Source organism: Odocoileus virginianus, chromosome 4 (assembly GCF_023699985.2).
Source record: "Odocoileus virginianus isolate 20LAN1187 ecotype Illinois chromosome 4, Ovbor_1.2, whole genome shotgun sequence".
Classification (NCBI taxonomy): Eukaryota; Metazoa; Chordata; class Mammalia; order Artiodactyla; family Cervidae; genus Odocoileus; species Odocoileus virginianus.
Genome location: NC_069677.1, coordinates 55,687,905 through 55,714,548, shown reverse-complemented (window position 1 = coordinate 55,714,548; position 26,644 = coordinate 55,687,905). Strand labels below are relative to the sequence as shown.

Sequence of the window (26,644 nt, the reverse complement as noted above, 5' to 3'; positions counted from 1 at the left end):
TAGAAGAGACCAAGAGAAAGAAACATTGTTTAGTTTTCCTAATAATCGTTTTGGCTTCTTGGAGCATTCCGTTTTTACCATCTAAATTCCATGATAACAAACTTTAAAATGATGATTGCAGTTTCACTATTAAAGGTATCACTGTTGTATTTTATTTCCCACATATCTCATGAGGACTATTGTAAAATCCCGAATTTTGGTTATAATAATGCCAGATGCTGCTTAAATTGTTTTCCAGTTACCTTTTTATTATTTCTCATATTTTTCTTCGGATAGGAGATACCTTCCTTCTCCACCCCCACCATATCAACCTTCTAGGGAAGGGGGTTTTGAAGGGAATTTTAAGCTTTGACACAGGAAGAGGACCTAATTTTCTACCTTGATTATGATATCACTTAATCCTGATTTCTCCTTTTCAGGGTACACAGTCATCTTGTGTTCTTTGGAATAATGCTAGAGAGTTTGAGAGTCCAGTGAAAGACAGACAAAAGTTATGTTTATCTTAATTTGATTGAGCAGATTTGGAAGAAAGCAATTCACTGCTGGCTATAAATAATGAGTCCCAAGGATATTCATGACGTTAAAAAGGAGGATTTCTGCCAGGCAGAAATGATGTCTCAGTTATAGCACATGGTTACTTGGATATCCTGAAGTTGGCGCTTGGTTTGCTTGTTCTCTTGTTAGTGTTGGGTAAGAACTGAAGAGTGCAGCGCATTACAGAAAGTCTTATCATCATCTGCCCCTGCCAGTGAGCATGGCTGGGCTCAGAGAAGGCTTGGAGACCCTCCCAGAAACTGTGTGGAGGAGAGAGGGATTCAACAGGCCCCCGCACCAGCGCAGCGCACTCTGCAGGGAGTCCGGGTCGCCAGCAAGGCGATGGGGCTCCCCGCAATAATGGCAACTGACACGCTTCTAAGGTTTTAATGAAAGAACACTGAGTGAGTCGGAGCCTTCCAGAGTTGTTAGTGCCTTGGCAGAAGTGACCCTGCAATGCCCTGAATGTTGCATGGCCTCTCAGATTGACAGAGCCCATTTGAGTTATTTCCAGTTTTTTGTTCCTGTTAACCACGCTGCAGTAAAGATTTCTGTATACTTCTTCTGTTTGTGCCGAGTTTTAGGGTGTCTATGTGGAAGTCAAAGTGGAGAGTTAATTTCCAAAGTGGTGGTGATTCCCATCGGTTATAAATGAGTGTTTAACTTTCTCCACATCTTCACTAAACTTTGATTAACCTTTAATTTTCTCACTCAGATCTGGTGAAATGGTATTGTATTATGACATTTTAATTTACACTTTCTGATTACCTGTGAATTTAGGCATGTTTTATAATTCTACTAGCTATTTAAATTTTCCCTTCTACAATTTACCAGATTGTACAATTTGAACATATTTCAAAATAATTTGGTTCTTATTTTTTAAAGGCATGCAGATCAGTCTTATTGAAACAAATCTTGAGTTTTGACAAGAATCTTTGATGCACTTACTCAGAGACTATGATTTTTATACCTCTCAGTGACAAAGATGAACTTATGAGAACAAAATCCACTGAGCTAGTAAATATGTCGTAACACCTATCACTTTGTTCCTTGGATGGAAACTGTGTCCAGGAAAGTGGATGCTCTGCTTATTACTTAATAGCTGGTATTTCTCTATTTACTTGGATGATGAGGAAGGTGCCCATGTCATTTTCTGAAATTATGATTGTACAAATATAGTGATCCTGAAGATAGTGTACACAGCTTGACTTTTATCAATGGAGAGAAGATAGGGGTAAGGGGCGAGAAAGTGAAGCACTCATACAAAGGTGATAAAGTTGGATATAAGACAGATGAATAGATACAATGAATTATGTACTTACCCCTAAAAGAGAATAGACATTATTTGCTTGGGAAATTCCTCCTGTGATTTCTAGTTCTTATTATAGTAAACTGCTTTTTTTTTTTTCAATTAAGGTTGTGAATTTTTTTATGTCATCACTATTTCTAAAACTCAGTGAACAGAAAAACTTTAACATCTCAAACAAAATGTCACTTGGAATCCATTTATGAAAATGATTAAGCAAGGAAATCATTGAATTGAAAAAGAGGAATTTTTTTTTCCCCAGCATGGAGTTTCCTTTTTATTAATAAATCAGATTCCCTGTTAGCATGTAAACACTAGTGGCACTATAAATAGTTTTTGTCTGTTTTGGTTGATTGAATGTGTGGTTAAAGTGATGCTGTGTTTTCATTTGCATTTACTGGCGATGGAGCAATCTAACGACCTCCTCCAATAATATATGAGTTGTTCACTTAATGTCTGTTTCGTGTGACCCAAATGTCCTGAGCTCTTCTGCCCCGATTCTGGGCTGGGAAGGTCTCAGGCACTGGTTGGCTCACACTGGGGGCCCAGCACGCTTTTGTTCTGGGGAGTGACCTGGGTCTGCTGCGTCTCTGCTTCCTGTCTGTGCCCGTTTAGCCTCCAGGTGACTGTGTGAGTGTTGTCCCGCCTGTGCCCCAGCCTGTGGTGAGATGGTTCGGCACACGAATGAACGTGACCCGGGGTTCTGAGTCTTGACTCCCTGAAATGTTGTTTTAAGATGAACTGATTCTCATGTGTTTGGCTGCCCCCGTCGTCAGGCTGAAGAGTCTCACCTGTGTTGTCTGCCGTTTTCTCGCTGTCCCCTTTCTGTAGGACTTCTGTAACCCTGCCGTCCCCCTTCAGGAAGACTTTGACAACATAATGGTAACACCCTGCTGCCACCCTCATACTTCCTTTCTTTCTGTCTTTCTTGTTTTTTTTTTTTAATTAAGTAAACGTTTGTAGCATTACTCTTTGAACATCAAAATGAGAAGCAGGTTATTCCTCTGTAGCTGGTAATAATTGCAGCCTTCATTTCACTGTTACTCACTTGGTTTACGTTTGAGACCGTGACACGAAAATCATGAATGCATTGCCCATGTTCACTTCAACAGAATTTATTTCTGGAAGTGGTCCCCTTTGATTGCCTCGTGCTTCCCATCACATACGTGTATGGTACAGAAACCAGTGAACGTTTGTGGCCTGGGCTTGGGAACATAGGCGAGTTCGTGCACCACCATCTCCGCCCCACTTTCGCACCCATCTGTTCCTTCTCTCTGTGCTGACTCACATCATTAGTGGAGGAACGCATGGCATGCTGACTCATAGGCCAATGCAAGATAATGAAAACTGTGGTCATGAAATTGCCCCGCTCATCACCTCCCACTCCCTGGCTCTTCCTGAATTCCCAATAGAACCATCATCTCTGTTTTCTTTCCGGGATGGAGAAGATTTTTTTTTTTTTTCCTTTTGAGCATAGGTCTTGTGCGTGCATGTTATAAGACCTCATCCCTGCCGCTTTGCCTGGGCTAGCTAAGAATGCATGTTTTGCATTAAATGACTTATAGGTTTCTATATCAGGTAGCCAACCCACAACATAAACTCAAGAAGCATTAGAATAAAACAGAGCACACATCTCAGATGTGAATGTAAGTCAACTTGTCTCACTGTGAGTTTAATGGGTAACATTTTCTGTACATTGGTAACAATATCCTGAACTGCAAATACAACTTTGACAATATTTCGGTGATGAAATACTGCCATGTAGGCAATTTCATTAATTGTTCTTTAGGCAAAGGAAGGTTTGCAGACTTTTCTGAAAACAATCAATTTTTCTATCGGTTTTTCCTGATGTTTGTAGTGTACAGAGAGCAAGCAAAGTTTCTGTTTGTTTAAAAACTTGAATTAAACTATCAAATTTTAAAACACCTTGCATATAGTTTATGTTTGCTGTAGGGCAATTATTGTTCAGATGATAATGTAATTTAAACAATATAATTTGCATTTATCATTGATTTTACTTTTTAAAAAATAGACAAAATATTTTGTTCATCAAGTATTTAAAGTTAAAGGAATATATATAACCTACATGTTCACTCAAATAAATGGAAACATCTGTGTATATTTTTGCTGTCCTTTTCACTATTCTTATCTTTGTTTAATAGTCTCCAATATTATAAATTTAATGAATGCATATATTCGACTAATCAATATGCTTTATTCATCATTTGTGAGCACTTTAACAGTTGTTTATTGTTATTGAGGTTTATTATTGAAGTGTTTATTTCAAAATGAACCTGTTTGTCCCAGTAGTTAATTGATCACCAGCCGAGTTATATTTGATGTGAAAGCTTTATGAAAGAATCAAGCACAATGGTCAGCAAGACCTCTTTTAATTAAAGAATTTTCTGTGTATCCTTGTCTGCAACCAGAATATACCCGTGTCATGTGATGCCGAAGCTTTTAGTCCACACCGTTTGTTGTTTCACCTTGGACACCATTACTCAGCACCTTCCAAACAAGTAGTTGGAAACATTACCCACTGGATCTCGTTGGGTGACCTTTATTATTATTCCTAAATCAGCATTTTCAGAAACACAAAACAGCATTTTCAGAGTCACAGAATCTGGCTGTGGTGTTTCAGGTACACTTCTCTCTCCTCACAACCCTTAAATAGTATTGGCAAGTGACTAAATAGGAATTTGAAAATATCATTACGTGAATAACATGGAGAGAAGTTTCCTGATCCTGAAGTGCTGCTGATTGTAATGCTTACTGTCTGCTCATTGGAGTCATGACCAACTCTCCTTTAGAAAGAGATCCTCACATTCTCTCAGTAGTTGACTCAGAGAGTGAACTAATGAAGAAGACCCAGAAGATTGAAAATTGTCTTTGAGGATGATTTACCAAAAGTTTTAAACCTACTGCATCCATTCATTTCATGCAGGAGGTTTTCAGTCGATGTCTGTCTGAGCTCAGATACTCTTTTGTCTAATGAGAAATAAAGCAGTGAGAGAGAGACTTGTTCTTTTAATGGCCAGGAAGAAGAGGCATTACTGAACAGCACAGCTTTTTAAAAAGTTTTTAGGAAGTGGAAATTTTAGAAAATAAAATAGATTGCTATTTCTTATCCAGAGCCAAACCTAAAGCAAAGTTTTTAAAAACAAGCATGGTAGGAATTTACCAGGTAAATTTATCTTGTGGGAATTTGCCTTGGGTCGCAGGGTAGAGATGGGCTCACGCAGCTGTCAGAATTGCCCAGTTACCTGTCTGTTACTCCCTCGGCACTTGTCAGTTGGGTACCTGAGCCAGGGGAGCTGAAGCCAGAGCACAGCGTGGCACCTGGCTGGACCCAAATTCTCCATCAGAAGCCAGCCTCCCGAGCCGCCCTTTATACTCACAAAAACGTGAGCTCAGTGCTGCCTCTGACTGTTTCAGTTAAGCGGAATGGGAGGGCAGTTGAGCTACTCTCTAGGTACTAATAAAATGAAAGAAGAAATCATTAGAATGACAGATGCTAAGAATTGAATTGAAAAGTGAGTTTTTAAAACAAAAGATGATACTCAAAAACATGGGGCACTTGGAAGGCACTTGGTAAACTAATTTATGCTGAGATATACATCTCAATTTGCCTCTGGATCTCTTCTTCAGCAGATAAACTAAATTAGATCTTAGATTTCCTCAATAGATATTTATTGAGCACTTACTATATGCCAGATACAGTGCTAGGAACTGATTTTGTTTTAATCAAATAAAGCCTAGATAGTTTTTGGAAAATAGCAGATAAATAGGTTACATGTGACAAAGGTGACCCTGAGTCATGATTTGTCAGGAGTGGTCTCTGCCCTGTTTCCCTGGCCTGTCTCAGTTTGGATGATACATTATGTAGTCCCTTCCTGAATGCAGCAAAGCCATCCTATTAATATCTTTTACTAACTTTCAATTTCTAGTTCTCTTACTTATTCGCACATTGGAGGATTGGTCCTCATTTCAGCATCTTTTAAGTTAAACTCCAAGAGATAGTGAAGCGCAGGGAAGCCTGGCATGCTGCGGTCTGGGGGTCTCGAAGAGTCAGAGGCAGCTGAGTAGCTGAATAACAACAAAAACAACGAACGTTCCTAAAGAACTTCTTGGTCGTCTGTTCTTTACTCAGCAGATTGACTATCTCTACAAATTGAAGTCATTTGTTCCTGGCATCATGCTGGGAAAAACCAGATAACAGCAGGAGGTCATTTCAGTTTGGGAAAAGAGGGATATTTTTCATTCAGGGCAAATAGGACTATAAAGCTCTAAGGGAGTGCTGGGTGATGTGAGCTATTAGTGATTTGCTCAGGGAAGCTGCGGAAGTTAGAGCCCTTACCTCCTGCTCTTAAGGAATGAGTTGGGCAAAAAATAGCATTGGGAAGAAACAGTCTGTTTATAAATAGGCAGTTTACCTTTGGACTAAAAATGGTTCACTGAAGAATGCATGAATTATAGAAATTTTTTTACCCCTTCTTTGTTTTCAAAGTTATAATGTTTTTTCTTGAATGTTAATTTTGTGGTTTTAAAAATGGAAATAGTTTACAATACATATTTCTTAAATTTCCGTAGTCTCAACTATTTGTCAATAAAAGCGTGTTGCCCAGTAACTCAGATTCTTACCCTGTTAGTGTTTTTGGTCCTCCTGTCCCCCAACATATAAGTCAGTTTCTTCTATAAGATTCTTTAGGAAGCAAAGAAAGAGTGAAGAGCTAGAAAAGATCTGTAGATCTTATCTTGCTTACCTCCAAGCCAAAAAAAGGCATGGGCATTTTAGACCACTTAGGTCTAAAATGGATCTTAGGGATCTCAGGTCTTAGGGATCTTGGGGATCTCAGGGTTCTAACTCACATAAATGATTCATTGTTCTTTTCTTGTGTAAAAGTGAAAATTTACATATATTGTCCCCACGAAGAAGCACAGCAGTATGTTTCAGGGACTTTGGATGATGCTGTCAGCGAGCACAGATTAGAGAAGTGTCATGTAAAGATCTGGTTGATTTAATGACTCACTGGCTTAGTGTTTGGAGGACTGAGCGCTACTTGGATAGGTCAGGGCGATCCTTGTATGCTCCAGATGGCCACACTGCCGTGACATGTGCTCTCCTAGAGGGAGCTTGGGGTATTTTTCTGTGGAAGCAGTGACAGATTTTTTTTTCTTGGGCTCCAGAATCACTGCACACGGAGACTGCAGTCATGAAATTAAAAGATGCTTGCTCCTTGGAAGAAAAGTTGTGACAGACCTCAACAGCATATTGTAAAGCAGACATCACTTTGCCAACAAAGGTCTATCTAGCCCAGGCTGTGGTTTTTCCAGTAGTCATGTATGGATGTGAGAATTGGACCATAAAGAAGGCTGAATGCTGAAGAGTTGATGCTTTTGAATTGTGGTGCTGGAGGAGACTCTTGAGAGTCCCTTGGACAGAAAAGAGATCAAACCAGTCAATCCTAAAGGAAATCAACCTTGAATATTCACCGGCTGACTGATGCTGAAGCTTAATTTCCAATACTTTGGCCAGCTGATGCGACGAGCTGACTCACTGGAAAAGCCCCTGATGCTGGGAAGGACTGAGGGCGGGAGGAGAAGGGCAGCACAGGATGAGACGGCTGGATCACATCATTGATGCAACGGACCTGAGTTTGAGCAAACTCCACGAGACAGTGAAAGACAAGGAAGCCTGGCATGCTGCAGTTCATGGTGTCGCAAAAGTCAGACACGACTTAGCGACTGAACAACAACAAGCAAATAGAGATATAATTACACTTAGTAAATTAATCAGCTGAAGTCTCAGGGTATCATCATGGTACCCTACATTGGAATGTTTCATTCTTGTTGAAGCTGTTATGTATAGATACCATAGTAGATACTTTCAGAAATTTATGTTTGGTCCATGCATGTGTGGTCAGTCACCTTAGGAGAGGCCAAAGTTTCTTAAATGCCCTCAAGTGACTTTATATGTGGGGATCAGAGAAAAATGCTGATGTATGCATTCATTTCAGAATCTCACTAACAAGTCTTAATAAAGATTATTCTTTTCTTATTGGGGTGAATTTAAGAGGCTATATGTCCCTAAAGAATAAGCGCCAGATGAAATTTTAAATATTTTCATTCTTGATATCACATATGAAGGCATCTTATCGTCATGGAAAAAACCCTGGGCTGTGGAGGCAGGCTCACGTGGGCGCTAAGGGCTTGGCCAGTTTTAACCGGGTGAGTTTGCTAAGCTACCTAGGCTCTCTGAGCCTGACGTTTCCTCCCTGAAGAAAATGGGGACTAAGTTCCCTCTCTGCAGAGCTCCTGTGAGAAAATGGAGATAGGAATAAGAAGCCTAGTCCCTGGCATATAATAGATGCCTAATAAATGTTGGTGTTCTCCCTCTTAAGCTAAATGTTTATACCTTTTTTCCTGCCAGAAATATCTGTGCTTCTTTCCAAGAACATTAAAATTTGTTTTACATTGCTATATTTTAGCACTTTAAAAAAATGAGAACATCTGGAATATAAAATGATACTAAAATATCCTAGAATAAATCCCATTTCTTTATAATTAGTAAGTCCTGGAGGAAACCAAGGGATGGTCAGAAGCTGGTCCTCTTTCTATGATTAATACTGCACACTTCTGTGAAATGGCTTCTGCTGCCAAAACACAATACACATAGCTGCTTTTAGGAATATAGTTTCCCCAGGCGAAAATATGTATTAAATTAAGACTGGTGAACAGATGTTAATTGGTTTTGTTTTATATTGCCGTTGGTTAGAATTGCATTTGATATTAACACATGATAAAATTTAATTGGTTCTATTGGTTATTAGAGTCATAAAAGATAACCAAATTCTTCCCTTGCATACATGGTTAAAAGGGCAGTATTTAGGTCCCTCTGAAGAAGTATCATTAAGACGTCATGAAGATCGTTACATGTCATTTGTATGTACCACATGTTCTCTTAACTGATGGGCACAGGATGAGGCAGGTCTGTGGTTTCAGATTTCACACTTAAGGAACTCATGCCTTTTATTCTAGAGGGGCCTTTGTAACCCTGGAGTATACAGGAAAGCTGTCTCAGATTCTCTCTGATGAGCAGACCACTGAATATTTTCGCTTGTGTTTATGTATGTCTTATCATCTGGGGTAGCTGTCGTCGTCTTTGGAAGAAATAATAAGTGCGACAATCTCTAGTGTCAATAGGAAATTGATGAGAAATAGCATTTAATACCGTTTGGAACCTGCACGTGCTGTTCTGACGTCGGGTTTGGTGTCATGGGTGTTTGGGGTTATGAACCAAGAGCTGAAATCACACCTTGCTGTTATGATCAAGAGCCGCCTCGGCTTTGTTTTCCAGGGCCAGCCAGGGGACCAGGCTGCTCTCTTTGCTGCCCAGGCACGGCCCTCCCCTCAGCTCCCCCAGTATCCAGGACTGCAGCAAGCACAGGTACCCATGTTTGCTTTGTAGATGCTACTGGGATTTCTAATGCTCTTTGTTTGAAGGTGGGAACCAAGTAAGTAGGGTATCAGTTCCCTTATGGGGTATGGAACTTGGTCTCGTCTTCTGCCTGTAGATTATAATTGATATTTCACAGAAATCTTTACCAGTGATTATTAAACAAGTCTGGGGATTGATTAAAGGGCATAAAACATTTTAGGAAATTGTTAGAAATATCAATTCACAACTTTATGTTAAGAATGATAGATATTGAAATGGTTATTAGTCCTATAGTACTTACATTGTAATACATAATGATGGAATTTTTGATGGAATTTTATGATATTCAAAAATAGCTTCGAAGAGGGATCATGGTAGAATAAGAAAATTGGCCTTGGCCTCATACCTTGACAAAATTCCTGACAACCTCTAAGCTGTGTAACATTGTGAGAGTTACTCTGAGTCTTGATTTCTGTCTCTGTAAAATAGAAGTGAACATTGTGGAGATTCAAGACCACCTATAGAACTAGTGAAGCACCAGATACACAGTAGTTACTCAGCAAATGATAGGTTTGCCTTAATATAATGCAAATCTTGAGCTATTTTTTGCTAATAGTTTTGTCATTTCTCCTCCACATACTTTTACTCCACCCCTCTCATAATCAGGAAGCCAGGGATGTTGGCAAGACCTCTAGTTGGGGCCAGCAGTTCACACCGTGTCCACAGCTGAAAGGAAGGCTGAGATTGGCCTTCATGAGCACCAAGCCCCATGGCCTGCATCCCTGCGTGCTGTCTGCAAGAAAGGCATTGTCCATCACTCTATCTTCCAAGTCAGAGCCACTCAGCTACCTCGAAATGTGGTACTTAGAGGACCCGAAGAGCGGTCCTCTTCTATTTTAACCAGCACTCTGTTCGGTGTATTATAGATGGTGACCCAGCAGAGCCTAAAGCTTTTCATTTACATCAGGTGTCAAGATTTGAAGAAACAGCCACTATAAAATGTTGAATGGAGAAATTGAGTGTCGTGATGATATTACAGAGTGCTGAAACAGGCTACTGTCCCTCAAGTGTATCAAATAGTCACTAATGACACCCTCATTGGGCTTTCATGTGGCTAAGACTACCGGTAGAACATCTGCCTGCAATGCAGGAGACCCAAATTCAATCACCGAGTTGGGAAGATCCCCTGGAGGAGGGAATGGCAACCCACTCCAGTATTCTTGCCTGGGAAATCCCATGGGCAAAGGAGCCTGGCGGGCTCCAGTCCACGGGGTCACAAAGAGTCAGACACAACTGAGTAGCTAATACTTTCAGTGACACCCTCATTCTCTGGTTAATTGACTTGTCTTCTTGTTTGTTAACTGGCTAGTTACTATAGGCAGATTTATCAGACCCAAGTAGTTACATACCATACTAGCAAAGTGCACTCCGTTATTTTTATTTGCCTTCAGTATGTGTAGCTTTTCTGAAACAGCATTAGTGATGCTTGAAATCTGTTGAACACTGATATCATGTATGCACTAGAGGTATGCATGCTTGCCTGATTATTTCTATGCAGAAACATGCCTTTCCTTTCCTGAAAACAAGCATCTGAGCTTAAACCTGATTGCTTAACCAAATGAGGATTCATGTTTTGTAATTGAACTTTTTGGTGAATCAGTACACAAGTTCATCCTATAATTTTCTGACTCTTCTCTTGGCCTCCAGAGTAGTCTTCCTCGTATTTTGAGTTAAAAGAGCCTTGGAGAACAGCACATCTCAGGGAGCTCCCCCTGGCTTTGTTTTTGCCCTGTGTGTCTTAGCGATAGGAGAGCTGGTAAATGGAAACGCTGACTTCTCCCCTTGTGCCTGCCTGCAGACCATGCCCCAGGGCTACACAATGTATGGAACCCAGATGCCTTTGCAGCAGACCCCTCAGCAGCAGGCTGGCAGCGTGGTCCTGTCTCCTACCTATAATTCCAGAACCTATCCGGCTGCTCACTCCAGCCCAGCGCTCATGGAAAGACTCAGACAGATGCAGCAGCCGCCGAGTGGCTATGTTCAGCAGCAGGCGTCACCGTACCTGCAGCCCCTGCCCGGCTCCCAGAGGTGATGCATGTGGAAATGGTCACAGTGGTGGCCACTCAAATTCTCATCTTTACTGCGCTTCCCTCAGGATCCGGTGTTTTATAATTGTTCCTATGAGCTTGCTTATTTCCACATCATTTTCATTCTGTCGTCTCATTTTTAGCAGCATCCAGATTGTGGTTCAAAAGAAGCAATGCCCCGTTTATTTCATTCAAGGCTTGTTGTTTGACTCACATCTCCCTTAGTATTTGTGTAATATTTTTCAGTGATAACACTGTGTTAGCTCCAGTGTTCTTTTCTCCTTCTCTTTTATAAAAAGGTCTAAAATTGTTAAAACCTTTTTTTAATTGATAAAAAATTGTTGCTTATCCCTAGCAATGCCTTACTAGAATATGTTGATTGGCACCTTAAAGCCTGTGATTACAGTTCTCATCGTTCGTGGTGTGCACCACAGTTCTGTTATATATCTCAGTTTTTACCTTTTCCACTTCAGAAATGGCTGGCAAAACAGGGCCACGAATGTCCTTACGCAGTTCTTGCTTAACTGGAAGTTGTAGACATAGTGTATAACTGAACTGTCCGTCAGAGTAGCTACTAGCCACGAGGGCTGTTTTAATTTAGACTGATCAAAGTTAGGTTTAAAAATGTTGTTCCTCAGCTCTCAGTCACAGTAGTAACATATCAAGTGTTCATTAACCACATGTGGCCAACAGGACCGGCTTTGAAGATCTGGGATCTGTGCAGTCCCGCAGGGCTGTGTGTCTCGAGAGGCCTGTGCGGTCGCTATTAACGCTCCGCTGTCACTCACTTGACGTCTTACTCATTTTTGATCGGAGAGCCCTGCATTCTTGTTTTGCATTGAGACCGAGAAATTGTGTAGCCAGTGGCCAGTGGCTGTCTTCCTGGACCGTGCAGATGCAGTCGCCGTAGAATGTTGTGCTGCATGGCGTCAGTCCAGGGGAACCGAGTTTCCTGCAGAATGTCGGAATATTGCTCTCCCATGGACAGCAGCTTTGCCCTTGTGTGTTAACCATCAAAGAGTGTGTGCAGGTCAACTCCAAGTAATCGCTATTTGGAAAACCGGCACGGTTGATGGCAGCACATTTGGGAACATAAATAAATTTAGAAAACATGCATTGTATTTATTATTTGTCTGGTAAGTGGCAACATACCATACTGCCTAAGAAACTGAACTTCAGAGCCCCAGAGTCCTGGGTTTAAATGCCAGCTATGCCACTTCCTGTCTTGCTGCCTTTGGTAACTTACTTCTCCAGCTGTTTTCTCACTTTATAAGTAGGGCTTACAAGACTGCTGAGCGCGAAGGAGGGCTGTGGGGGTCGTAAACGAAATAACAGATTTCAGATTTTTCCCACAGCGCCCGCTCCAGGTAAAACGCTTGGTTAATATCACTTACTAGAAACTGTCGGAGCATTTTTAGCAAGTAGCTCATGCGTGTTGCAATCTTACTGTAAGTAGTAAGCATACTTGCTGTCATTTGTCAAGTGACACCTGAGAATCTAGGTGACCTTAACCGCTGGCCTTTATTGCATCTGAACTGTACAAAGTGATTATTGAGCATGATGGTTTCTTTGTGAGTATGTGTCCAGCTCCCACGGCAGTGACTGAAACCTTTGACAGCACGCGTGGGCCTGAAAACAAGTCCTTCCTCCTTCACCAGGCTGAACCATCCGTCGCTTCAGCAGAGCCCGCTGGCGGGTGCAGGAATCGACGCGGTGCTGACTCCCGCACATCCAGCCCTTCCTGCAGGGCCCTTGTCTCAGGACCCGCTGAGACCCAGGCAGCCGCCGGTCCGACAGCAGCCCCGGCTCCTCCAGGTAGGGGCTGGGAGTGAGCGAATCGTGGGTGGACTCCTCAGCAGCCTTAAGAAATAACAGACGCTTCAGACTGTAACTTCCGAGTTCCAAGGAACCCTGTGTATTTGACACTAGGAGCTAAATTGGTGTCGTTTAGTTCCACTTTGGCAGGGGTCTTCCTCCCTCCCTGCAGCCACCAGGTTGTTGTGGGCAGGAGAGAACATAACGTAGACATGCCTTTTTCGTTCACGAAGGTTCGGGAGGGTGACTGGATGCCTTTATCTTGATAGTGTAAGCCTCAGTTTCCCCAGTCACTGTTTAACTACAGACCATGTGATTTGAGTTCAGAATTTCTTGTGTGTGTTTTTCTTTTTTTTAAAATTGAGCTGTCCAGAGTTTTTATCATATTTCTAGAGGGGCCTGGAATGCCTGTAAATGTTCTGTTTAACACCTCTAGTCTGATCGGGCTGTGAAGTTGGGAGTGACGTAAGGAGGATGTTTCAAAGGGATATTTCATCTTGTCTCTGGTAGTATCCAGACACTTGTCTCTTTGCTTATTCATCATAAATATTTGAGTCTCCTAAATAAAGAACTCTTCCTCTCGACACATTCTGACCTCTGCCTCTCTTGTTTAGGGAATGCAAGCTATTATATTTTGCCAGTTCCATTTGTCTTTATTATCAGCAAGCTTGTCCTGTGTTATTGGATTGGAAATTGCTTGATGAGTCTATACAGTGGACTCTAACCTTATCAACAATCCAGCTTAAGATGCACCATCCTTTTATGCATTTCTAAGAAAGAAGAGAACAACACCAGGAATGGCTGTGCCAGTAAAACTGGGGTCCCCAAGGGTCATCGGGGGTTATGGTCTTCATGTGAGGTCGATGAGAAGTAAACCAGTTGTGCAGAAAAGGGCAGCGCCAGTAAAACTGGGGTCCCCAAGGGTCATCGGGGGTTATGGTCTTCATGTGAGGTCGATGAGAAGTAAACCAGTTGTGCAGAAAAGGGCAGCGCCAGTAAAACTGGGGTCCCCAAGGGTCATCGGGGGTTATGGTCTTCATGTGAGGTCGATGAGAAATAAACCAGTTGTGCAGAAAAGGGCAGCGCCAGTAAAACTGGGGTCCCCACGGGTCATCGGGGGTTATGGTCTTCATGTGAGGTCGATGAGAAGTAAACCAGTTGTGCAGCAAAGGGCAGCAGAGCAGCTTTCATGTCTCAGCCGTGACACTGATGGGGAAGGAAATGTTTGAACCTTTAGCTGACGTGGGTTCCAGGTCTGAATTCAGTATGGTCCAGCGAATTCTGGCTGGTGGTGCCATCAGGTGGACAACTGAAGCCAACACAAGTCTTCAACAAAACTGCGCTTCACAATTATAAGATGCTATGAATTACATCCGGTTTTCACCTGTTAACATGTGGAAAATTGAGAAAGCATATGGTAATTGATTTCAGGGAGTGTGGCCTACAGATGGCCAACCCCACTCACTGCATACACATAGTCTCCAACATGGTCAGAACCTCTCTAATCTTTAGCTTTGTCATAAGTAAAATGGAAATGATTATAGTGCCCACTTCTTACATGTATAGTGAAAATCTAATAAGAAAATACAAGTAAAGCACTTATTTGGTAATACTATGGTTAATATGACTGTTAATACTTGTAGTGATATTTTCTTGAATCACAGTTTTCCTCCAGTTCTGAGAATAGGTTTCAGAACTTTCTATGACTGGTGTTTACATTTTCTTCTGTTTTAAAATATCTCATTTCCAAATCACGGAGGAAAGTTGTTACATTATTTATTTACCACTTCCTATCTTCCACTAGTATTTTTTACTGCAAATTTTGAGAATCTTTCTTATTGGTTACTGTGTACTTTTTAACCCAATTCACATAATAATGTCCTTCTAATAATTTTTTCATTACCAGCACATTCCTTGGAGATTAGGAAAAATGATTTGTTTCTGCATCCAATTTACACTTTTTCCTTTTTTGGTGATTAGCTTCCTCCATAAAGAGACAGATTAATAAATACAAAATTGGGTTGACTTTTCCTGAACAGGCTTGCAGAGAGCCCAGTGGAGAATTGGTTTCCTATTACAGTTGCCGTATTTCTGATCCAGCTTGTATTTTTCATGGTGGAAATGGCCCACCCAGACCTCAGCTCGGATTCCAAATCCAGGACCCTTGTCACTTAGAGAAAAGTGCCATCTGACAATAGCCATTGATTACCTTGCCCTAAAGAAGATAATTTGGGAGAGAGTATGCCAACCAAGTGGAAAATGCAGAAGATGAAAGGAAGTCTGGTGCTAACATCATCAGGAGGAAGTGTTCGGGTGGAGGAGACTATGAAGTTCAAGACAAACTACATCCTAATATTTTCTGCTCCTCTGTGGTGTCCCACCAGATGGATGTCTAGTTTATGTCTAGTTTATAATTCTTTTGTGACTTGGAGGTTTTTCCCAAGAGCCATATATTTGAGCCAGTGTTCATGGACATAAGCTTACAATTTTATGCTGGTAATTTACACCAGAACTTCTCACATCTAAATCTTCTTTAAAAAAAAAAATAAATTCAGGAGTTGCTTTGGGTGTCATAAGGGATGAAAAGAGAAGTAGTGAGCGGTCCTTGTCTCACCTGGTAGCGTAAGATGGGACAAAGTATGTGGAAGGGCAGATGGCACGCATGGAAATGGTTAAGTGCAAAGAATGTCCCTGGAGGGTGTCAGGTGGTTTGGACTGTGATCACTGAGACCCCAGTAGAGGAGACCCTTCGTGTTGGAAAGTCTGAGCCTGTGTGGAGGAGCAGACTTGGGTGTTGCCCTTGAAGGGTGAGTGATGTGTGGCAAGAAAAAGATGGAGGAGGCAGGCGCGTGGAGAGAATAATCAGATAGAAGGCATATTGGGGGAGGAAATTGGAGTGACATTGTGGTGGTGGTTTCGTCACTAAGTCGTGTCTGACTCTTGCGACCTCTGGGCTGTAGCCTGCCGGGCTCCTCTGCCCTTGGGATTCTCCAGGCAAGAATACTGGAGTGGGTTGCCATTTCCTTCTCCGTGGAATGATACTAACCTTCTACTTGAGCTGTGTAATTCTTTTTCTTTCTTTCCAGATGCAGCAGCCCCAGCAGCCCCCCCAGCCTCAGGGGTCCTCGCAGACCCAGAGTCAGACCCTTGGTCTCCAAACAATGCAGCCCCAGCAGCCTCTGGTAAGGCCTAGCATTTCAAAACCAAACATTCGGGTTTCTTTTTTTTTTTCTTTTTTTTTTGCTGGAGTTCTTCAAAAGCAGATTGCATTTTTTCATGTCCCATAAGATTGTTAAGAACTGAAAAAAACCTAAATATACCCTGCCAGTTTCTTCCCTAGAACTTTATCAGAGAAGGATTGTGTTACTGTTGTAGTCAGTATATTTGTTTTCATGGAAGGTATAAATAAGTATTTAGGGTTCAATAGGTCATATAATTTTTCGTCTTCAAATTTCTTTAGACCTCTTCATTCTATGGACTAAATGTTTATATTGAGAAACCAAGTTTTTTGTAAACAATGTTAAAATGATAACTTACAATGTGTATGCTTAGAAGATTATCATACTTGGCTTTGAGTTTCCTTTGAGTAGAGTACTTTCTAAAGTATTATCTTTATTGATGTAAAAGAAACTCAATTTTAGCCTGTGTTAGCATTTGCTGCAAGAATTTTCATGAAATTCATTTCATATAATTTCGTGAATTTTTCATGTAATCTTGTAATTTGCTTCTGTGGCTTTGTAAACAAAATTCTGAAATGTTATGCATAGTATCAAGCAGCGTGTGCCAAACCTCAATAGTTTTTAGTTTTACCAGTGCCATATACCTTCTTTATTATTTACCTACTATTTGTCTTTAAATTGCCTCTTGTCCTATTTCCTTGAACATATTCTAAAAAGAAGCATTTTATCACTGCCATCAATGGTAGTGGGCACCTCACTTGTCATGTGTTGGAAAGACCTGTGAAAATAAGTACTCACTCTGCAGGTAGTTCAGCCACAGGAGCTGGGTGAGTGAGCACCATGCCTGAGATGGGCTCTATGACTGCATGTCTCTCACACTTTGGGAAACACTGATGTAGGTTCTTTTCTGAGACAGAATTTGAAATATGGGTGGTTTTTCAGTTTTTAGTAAGAAGGAACAGTATGGCCAGGGCTCTAGTATATTAGGTGGGATAGAGTGAAGTTAGGTGGTAATGGGCTGATAATGCCCCATAAGATGGAAATTGGACACCTTGAGGGAGTTTAATACACTCCTGCATTGGCCAGGTTGATCTTCGTTTTTAAAGAAATCCTTGAAATGTAATAGACTGCAGCCATGAAATTAAAAGATGCTTGTTCCTTGGAAGAAAAGCTATGACCAATCTAGACAGCATATTAAAAAGCAGAGACGTTAGTTTACCAACAAACGTCCATCTAGTTAAAGCTATGGTTTTTCCAGTAGTCATGTATAGATGTGAGAGTTGGACTATAAAGAAAGCTGAGTGCCAAAGAATTGATGCTTTTGAACTGTGGTGTTGGAGAAGACTCGAGAATCCCTTGGACTACAAGGAGATCCAGTCTGTCTGTCCTAAAGGAAATCAGTCCTGAATATTCATTGGAAGGACTGATGCTGAAACTGAAACTCCAATACTTTGGCCACCTGATGGGAAGAACTGGCTCATTTGAAAGACTCTGATGCTGGGAAAGATGGAAGGCGGGAGGAGAAGGGAACGACAGAGGATGAGATGGTTGGATGTCATCACCGACACGATGGACATGAGTTTGAGTAAGCTCTGGGAGCTGGCGATGGACAGGGAACCTGGCGTGCTGCAGTCCATGGGATCACAAAGGGTTGGACAGGACTGAGTGACTGAACTGACTGGGAAAAAAAAAAATTGATTCTATCACAGAGTTAAAATTATATGACTGGGGTGGAAATTAACTTCAAACTCTTTCCATTATAATTGTTGGCAGAAGTTCCACTTACACAGAACCAAGAGGAGACCCAAGTCCCGTATTGCAGTAGAATTAAGTGTATCTCAGCAAAATTTAGTGCCTTTCTGCTCTTGTAATAGTTTGATAAATGTTTAGTAACTTTTTGTGTGTAGAGAGCATATATCACACATTCAGGGTTGACTTCTAGGTCAGTATTGATATGTTTTAATGCAGCAGGTTGTATTCATTCACTGGCTTAAGACACTTCCATCCCAGGGACTGAGTGGGTCAGTCAGGTCAGGCTCGTGATTCTTCTTCAGTGTATTCCAAGGAAAATAATTCCAGAGAAACAAAGACTCCGTCCACAGCCATCTACATAGAAAGTAAAATCCACAGTAGGCCTTTTTTTTTTAAGCTTTGAAAAGCTCCCTTGAGAAGCACGTTTTATTTTGATATTTAGAGCAACGCATTGTCACCTGCTGCTGCTCACTCAGTCGTGTCCAGCTCTGCGACATCGCGGACTGGGGCCCCGGGCTTCTCTGTCCATGGGATTCTCCAAGTAAGGGTACGCAGTGGGCTGCCATGCCCTCCTCCAGCGGGCCTTCCCAAGCCAGCTCTCCTGCACTGCAGGCACGTTCTTTACCACTGAGCCACCGGGGAAGCCCGACTCATTATAATCTAGTCCGCAGCCATTCGTACAAAGGCAGATGTCTTGTACATCCTAAGTTTTAAGATGAACTGAGAAACTTACCACTCAGAGTGATAGACCTCAGATAATTTCCAAATTAGAAGTTATAGGGATGACCAGTGATCTCGGACTTTTGCATCAGTATAATTCTTTTTTGCATGCTTATTTACATATCCTCTTAAGCTTATTATTAATATAAAGCACATTTGTCATTGTGAATAGCTGTGAAGAAGTCAGTCCATTCTATTGCTCTATTACTTGTTTAACTACCCTACCTACTGTTGAACATTTATATCATTCCTAGTTGCACATTAGTGATGCTGGGGATATTTTGTTATATATTCCATTGCTCTTTTTTTTCCTTTCTCTTCACAGTGAAAGAAAATAGAAGTATAAGAAAAAGGTTCTAGTTGTATATTTTCAGAAGAGCCGTGACACAAAGCCTCAGCAATATTAACACAATTTATTTATTTTTATCTTTAGGTACAGTTCCTTTTTTATTAGTTATATGTATTGTATTTATTATAATCTTCTCTAGCAGATCCAGTTCTTGCTCCTGGCTAGTGTTCTTCCTTCCCTGCTTGTCTGCTTGCTGGTGACAGAGTGGTAAACTGGCTATTGGAGAGACACCGGCTCGGACTCACTCACAGCTGTCCTTCCTGCAGACTCAGGCGAGAAGGGATGGTGCTAACGTGGCCTCCACCCTCCTCATGACTTGCCCTCCTGCTATCTGCTATCACAGTCTACATGTGTATACTCAGATGTGCAGTGGAGGCCAGCACGGTGCCTGAGGTCGCGGAGCACAGAGGTGATGTGCCAGGCTGGCTTTCTGCCACCAAATGGCTTAGAATCGTCGAAAGCTGTTAGACGGCAGCCTGGCCCCTGGAAAGTGGTGGAAGCCTGGTGAGGCTGTGTTTGTTGGCCAGGGCTGTTGTAATGATAGACCACCAAGGGTGTGGCTTGAACAATCAGAAATTTAGGGTCCCACCGTTCTGGAGGCTAGAAGTGCAAGATCATCGAGTCAGTGGAGCCAGTTTCTCCTGAGAGCCTTAGCCACACCTCTCTCTGAGCTTCTGATTATTTCCTGGCAATCTTCGGCATTCCTCGGCTCACAGACACATCACCCGATCTTCCCCTTCATCCTTTCGTGATATTCTCCCTGTGTTTGCGTCCAAATTTCCCTTTTTTTAAAAAAAAAAAAAAAAAAAAGACTGTTTCCAACTGAAGTAGCTTTCCGATGTACTGATAGTTAGGACGCTAGTGAATCTTTTGGGGAGAAAATAATTCAACCGCAACAGAGGTCAAGAGGAGTAGGAGAAGTGTGGGAAGCCGTGAAAGAGAAAGTTGAATGCAGGGGACCTCAGAATGCATTTGTATTTGATTTACTGCTTTTGACTGCTAGTTCCTTATCAGGCTGTTCCCTTGTTGACAACAGCAGCTAGGTTACGTAGACAGTCATCATCAACACCCCTGTGGGCAGGTTCGTCATTTCTATAAGTGTGCCTAAGAGTCAAAGCGGACTTTCAACAGAACCAGTGCTTTTTCAGGAAGTGTCATCAGAAAATAGAACTTTCCTCTAAGAAAGAAAATATAAGAAAAGCCCATGCTTAGAAATTAAATCGGAGTTGTCATTTGCTTACTTAAGTCGCTTGTCTTCTGTGAAGGAAGAGATCTGGAAAAGAGTGGGTGCCCTTGCTGAAGAATTAGATTTGGCATCTCAGGCTTTAGTCTGTATTATGGTTGTTGACTTGAAAAATACTTTTAAAGCTCATGAGTTGTTATGATTAAATTAACTATGTTAGCAGGCTATGATTTTTTTCTTTAAAGTTGCTTCCAGCTTTTAAGAAAATAATGTTTACATTATCGTGCTCTGTAATTTCTTTTCATCAGGTTGCCATAGTTGGGTGGCCAGGAAAACATGCTAACAGAAAGCTTTGGAAAGATGACTTTTTTTTTTCTTTTCTTTTTTTTTTTTCCATTTATTTTTATTAGTTGGAGGCTAATTACTTTACATCATTGCAGTGGTTTTTGTCGAAAGATGACTTTTAAAATTAACTGATCGTTGTGTCAATATCATACTGTGTTGAATACTTGCTTTTAAAAATACGCATAATGGCAGAAATAGATACTTAAATAATTGCACTAACTTTTAATCAAAGATAAGGGTGGAATTGTCATATAATTTTCCTCAAGGAGTTCATGTGTTCCAGTCAGAAATTTTTCAGAATGCCTCTGGAACTCCAAATTAGCCAGATATTATTATTATTCTTTTCAAGTGAAAAACATTGGGTCCGTGGAACTTATTGAGCCAGATTGCCTTCCTTTGCATGAATGTGGATCCACACCCCGCCTCCCCCCACCAGAAGGAAAGAGAGAAGTCATATTTATGGAAGGAGATACGGGGAAGGCGTCCTTGGGAGATTTGTGGTGACAGCACTGATACTTTTGGTTTCTTTTTTTCACTGAGAAGAAAAACTAGTGCAGATTAAGAAAAAAAAGGCTCAGTGAAGTTGCTAGTTAGCTTGCAAATGAACACCTGCCCAGTACTCTGAAACCCATTAAATCCACTGGCTGCTGGTCCTCTCTGTCTGCCATCCGGACACGTGGTTCGGTCCACGTGCTCGGAAGAGGGCCTGGGCGGCGCTGCAGTCTGTTCTGCCAAAGCTGGTAGAGAGGCAGGCGCGTCCTGTGGGTCAGAGGAAGGCCTGTCCGGAGCCTGGTGGCCGGCGGTGCAGGTTTGAGCTGAGTGTGGCCTTGGTGCTCTGTCCCTTTGCTCACTGACAGTGGGGTCACAGGTTTCAGGACACGGCTGTCAGGAGGCGAGGACCGTGTTTACTCCCTTTGGCGCCCTGGAATCCAGAAAAGCACCTGGATTTGGATAACTCATTTGTTGGATGTCCCATCAATGGAGCAGAACACCCAACACATTATTCCTAAGCAAAGGAACACACACCAGAGGTTTGACTCTGCTTCTGCCCTGCCATCTCCAGGGTGTGCCCCCGCCCCCCGCTGAGAGGTCAGGAGGTCAGCGGGCCAGCTCTCCATCCCAAGGTGTGTGGGGGACGGGCCTGTGGCGTACGTTAGTTAATTCCCATGTGCATCTGATTAAGATAACCTTGCATCCGAACACATCCTCTGTTAGGACGGTCATAGGCCCGGCTGAAAGCAGCAGGGGAGAGGCAGAAAGAAAAGGAAGGCTAGAGCGGCATTCTGACATCTGAAGGTTAAGGAGAAAAGTCAGTCAGCACTATGAATGACGTTAATCAAAGGTGATGTTACTTCTGCCACATAGGTTTTTTTTCCCCCCTCTTGGAATAACTACTGCAATTTCTTGTATCAACTTAATGGCTGGAACCAGGGCACTCAGGCCCTCAGATTGTTCTGCACACGGATGACTCTGGAAGCCGGCGCCTCCTTGAAGTGTGGTCCTCCTCGATGCCTCCCTGGTCTCACCCCTACCCAGCTTCCCTCTTCCACCAAACAGGAAGGTGCGGTCCTGATGGGGTCCAGGCCTCTGCACCCACGCTCTTGTCTCCATTCACCCAAGGCCAGGCCTATGGGACTGGACCCAATCCTCCTGCCAGGCAGCTTTCAATTTGCGACTGCAAATGGTTTGTAATGTAGTGATACCGACTCGTCAGCTGGTGATGGGTGAGGGAACAAGGATATGTGACCCCCTGGGCACCGCTGGACTCCGTCCTCGGGGCCTCCTCCGGGTAAGGCTCCATCCCCACCTGGAGATGGGCTTGGAATGGATCAGGCCCTTTCAGGTGAAGGCCAGGTGTGGACCAGGCGTGGCTGCTGGCTTTCTGTTCTTACCTCTGGCGGGCGCTGACTCTCTCCTTTCTCCCGATGACAGTTCCCCAGGCAAGGCTTGCAGCAGACCCAGCAGCAACAGCAGACGGCTGCCCTGGTGCGGCAGCTCCAGAAGCAGCTTTCCAGTAAGTATGCTCCCTCGGAAACGCACGGCTTCCAGGAGGCGGAGCTACACGCGCTTGGCCGCTCCTCAGAAGCCAGTCTTCCTCACCGCTTTCCTGTTCGCTTTAGTCCTGGCTGTCCCTACTGTGTTTAGTCTTGATTTGAAGGCTTGTTTTCCTGCAAAAGCCCCAGTCTTTTCCTTGAGTTCAGCAAAGATGTCTTCCTCTTGCTCCCATCTGAGTCTAGGAATGTTTCTTTCCATCTGGAGGACCCCAAGAAACAACAGGTTCTTTTCTTGCAAAGCTAGATGCCCCCGAGAGCATCTTGGCTGATGCCCTCAAGTGTACTAAGGGGCAGGTTCGGCACTATGACATTACACGTGTTAATTCACTTAATTTCTAAACCACCTCATGTTAGTCGTTCAGTTGTATCCAACACTTTGTGACCCCATGGACTGTAGACCATCAGGCTCCTCTGTCCATGAGATTCTCCATGCAAGAATCCTAGAGAGGGTTGCCATGCCTTCCTCCAGGAGATCTTCTCAACCCAGGGATTGGACCTTGGTCTCCCACATTGCAGGCAGATTCTTTACCTGCGATAAGGTATTAATTGCTATTCCCATATTACAGATGAGAAAACATGTAGAGAACAGGGACACTGACTTGGCTGCCCAAGGTTCCTCAGCCAACAGCTGGGACTAAAACTCAGAGTGACTCGTTCCAGAGCCACCTTTTAACCACGGGATAGATTCTGCTGCCTGCCATTAGCAGTCTCCTTTGTTGAATAAGGGCGGCTAAGCTGAGCTGCCCGTTGCACGTCTCCAGAGGGCTCGTCTATGCCATAGTCTGTGTGCATGGGGCCTCTGATTTGAACAGCCCCACCGGAGTTGTGCGAGCAGTAGCTGTGTCTCAGCCCGTGTCGTTTCTTTGAACCTGTGCATGGTTCTTTGTCTGTGTGCACAGACATACGTGCGTAGGCATATGCTCACATCTCACACACGCAGCCTTCTCAACTCTCTTGCCTGGTTCTCTCTGATGCATCTATGGCCATTTGCAGAAAACTGCCCACTTCAAGCTACTTCTCTCTCAACTATTACAATGTCAGCGTTAAAGTAGAATCTCTGACGTGCTGTTATGAAGTTTTGAGAACCTTTAATGTTTTATGATATTTAACAGTCCTTTTTAATGTTAGTATCTAGGTGGTTCAGGGATAGAGACTTTTGGTGGGCCAGTGACCCACATCCCAAGGCCTTTTGCTGGCAGGTGCAGGGCCGTGATGTAGGGCTGGCCCCTCTGCAGAATGAATCCGAGGGTGCTGTGAAGACCTGGCCACTCAAGTGTCTGACTAGCGTCAGGCTCCCGGGCCAGTCTGTTCTCCTCTTCCTGAGGCTGGTACTGAAAGCAGTGACACGTGCACACCGTCTATCTGTAGCATAGTTTTGCATCTGCAATTCTGTTTGAATTTCTTTCTCTCATTAGGTAACCAGCCGCAGCAAGGAGTGACTCCCTACGGGCATCCTTCACACTTCTGAGTCTGGAAGAGGACAAAGATACAGACTTTTTTGTTTGCACTGAAAAATAGAAAATCACATTTAATGCATTAGTCATCTTCAGAAATGTCTGTTTGTTTTTTCATTTCTTTGAGGTTTTCCTATATTTTACGCCACATTTCATACAAAGGTGTTGAAACAAAAAGTGAAGGAAAGGGTGTGGTTTGGTTTTGTTTCATTCAACTTGAAAAGTAGGTTTAAAAATGTAGGTCATGTGGGCCTACTGCAGGAAGAGTTTGGTAGCAGACTTTTTAAAATTGGTGCTCTTATTGAATCTCGTAGTTATAGAAAGAATGAATAATGGTGGATTTAAAATATTTATGTATTCATTGATGATGATTTTTTTTTTTTTTTTTTTTGCAAACTGTGCCGGACCAAACTACTGATTTGAAAGGCATGTCAGATCTTGACAGGAAGGTGATCCATTTACTCTGCAATCACCTTTGGTGGTGAAGTGGACATCTATTTGCATTGCTCTAATTTAAAATATTTGTAATTTCGTAAGCACTTTATGAACTTTGTTCTTATTTATGTAGGATTTTTTCTTTGCTTTTGTTGTGGTCAAAAGGTGCTGAAACAGATTGTTGCTTAGAACTTAAACTTCTTAGATCAAGAACTTAACCCAAGGCTTCTGTGAGAGCCACCCTGAGGTCCATGGAAACCCATTAGAAGTAGCTGTGCTAAGTTTTCCCATGGCGAGATCATTGACCAGGTTCTTTGTGAAGGTACAGCATGTAAATTCTAAAGGCCGGAATGAACCATAGTGGAACTGATCCAACTATTTGCCAGATTTGGCAAAAATGACTCTGTCCAGTTTTGATTCTCCTGAACCTTTATGCCAACTTGAGGAAAAAAAAAAAAAATCTCGCAGCTGGCCTGAGATTCCACAGTGCTCAAACTTGACATGGTTTCCAGAGAGTATGGCCCCCAAGTCCCGAGGGCTCTGGTTTTCATAAGAGATTATTTGCTGTTTATTTTATATGGTAAGTATTTGCTATTTTGAATTTAATTATTAATGTTGGTGTCTGTCTTGGTTGTGTATTGCATATACTGTATTTATAAATTGGTGCAAAAAGCACAAGTAAAGTAAATTATACATCAAATTTATTATAAAGAAATAGTAACTATTTTAACTTTGTTCAAGTATGTGGTAATTTGCTCCTATTAGAGTAAAAAATACAGTAAATTATTATCAGTTTGTGTAACTTAAGAGTATTCCATATAATATTTTTTTAGACTTAGATGCATAAAATTTTGAATGTGAAAAATTGCAGGGCATTTTAAAACATGTGGGGGAATATTTTCCCATGTTCTGTGTTAATTCATTTTCTTTTGCCATGTGAATTTACATGTAATATAGTCGCACATACTGTGAATAGATTTGTCTATAATGAGCAAACCATGTAGAACTACTTTTTTTAACTGTAGCTGGTACAACTTCAGTAGATCATTTCCTTTGCCAATCATTATATAAATAATTTATATCTTCCTAGGTGAGTTACTCATTGCAAAGTTTGACTCATGCAAATGACCTCAAATCCATGTCCGCTTACTTTGCTGTGGCAGCATCCATGTGAACTGCTTTGTACACTGTGAAACAATTTCACTCCAGCCCACGCATTTCATGTTTACTCTGGGCTGAGAAAGACTTTGCCAAAACATTAAAGACCATTCTTTTCACTAATTTAACATGTTCTATCTGCTTTCAGATGAATCTTGACATTTCAGCTAGTTTTGTATATCAGGTTTGGTTTTCTTGTCTTTTTTCCCCTTTTCAGAGTGATAGAGTTCATAAAGTTATTTTTCTTCAAAGTAATATATAACGACTGCCTTGGCAAAAACAACCGAAATGTGAATGTCGTGCCTAGTGAGTAGGAGTCATGTTATGTCCTGATTATTTTTCTTCTCTTCAAGAATTACTGGTGTTTGAAATGCCGCTTTCAGTTTGAACCGTATATATTTGTAGCTCAGTATTGCAAACAGCAGTAAGACTGTTTCAAGAATGAGTGTTGTAATTGCATAGCATTTGTATGCACTTTATATTTTGCAGAAGTTACTGAAATTAATTTATTAACCATTTTGCACATGAAAGCTGTAGGGCATACCTTTGTGTTGTCGTCTCCTAATTTTTAGGTGGGAAAGCTAAGATATGGTAAGGCTGTATGATTGAAGATTCTATAGAGAGTCGAGGAAACACCTAGAACCAGTTTTCCCCTGTGTACTATACAGAGAGAAACCAAAATTTTCAATCTATTCTTATATTTCCTCCCACTTAATCCTCTCTCCCGTGAGTTTTCTTTTCTTTTTAGAATATGCATTAATTTGTCTTGAAATGATCACAAAGGATAACCCTGTCCTTCAGAAGATCCTTGGTAATTTGCCTGGTGAGACAGAGA

At 42.0% G+C, this 26,644-nt stretch overlaps 1 protein-coding gene across 9 annotated transcripts in view; it reads left to right on the top strand.

The window, feature by feature from the left end:
- The window catches only part of MED12L (mediator complex subunit 12L), a 340,418-nt gene extending 314,486 nt beyond the window's left edge, over positions 1-25,932 (top strand). For 4 of the 9 annotated variants that reach the window (XM_070466580.1, XM_070466578.1, XM_070466576.1 and 1 more), the window contains 7 exons: positions 2,672-2,722; positions 9,198-9,287; positions 11,137-11,366; positions 13,024-13,180; positions 16,267-16,362; positions 22,641-22,722; positions 24,178-25,932. In XM_070466580.1, coding sequence (XP_070322681.1) covers positions 2,672-2,722; positions 9,198-9,287; positions 11,137-11,366; positions 13,024-13,180; positions 16,267-16,362; positions 22,641-22,722; positions 24,178-24,230 — 759 coding nt within the window. In that variant the 3' untranslated portion in view covers positions 24,231-25,932. The remainder of the gene's footprint in view (positions 1-2,671; positions 2,723-9,197; positions 9,288-11,136; positions 11,367-13,023; positions 13,181-16,266; positions 16,363-22,640; positions 22,723-24,177) is intronic. The other 5 variants (XM_020886558.2, XM_070466577.1, XM_070466579.1 and 2 more) reach the window with 4 other exon arrangements.
- Positions 25,933-26,644: the final 712 nt, after the last annotated feature.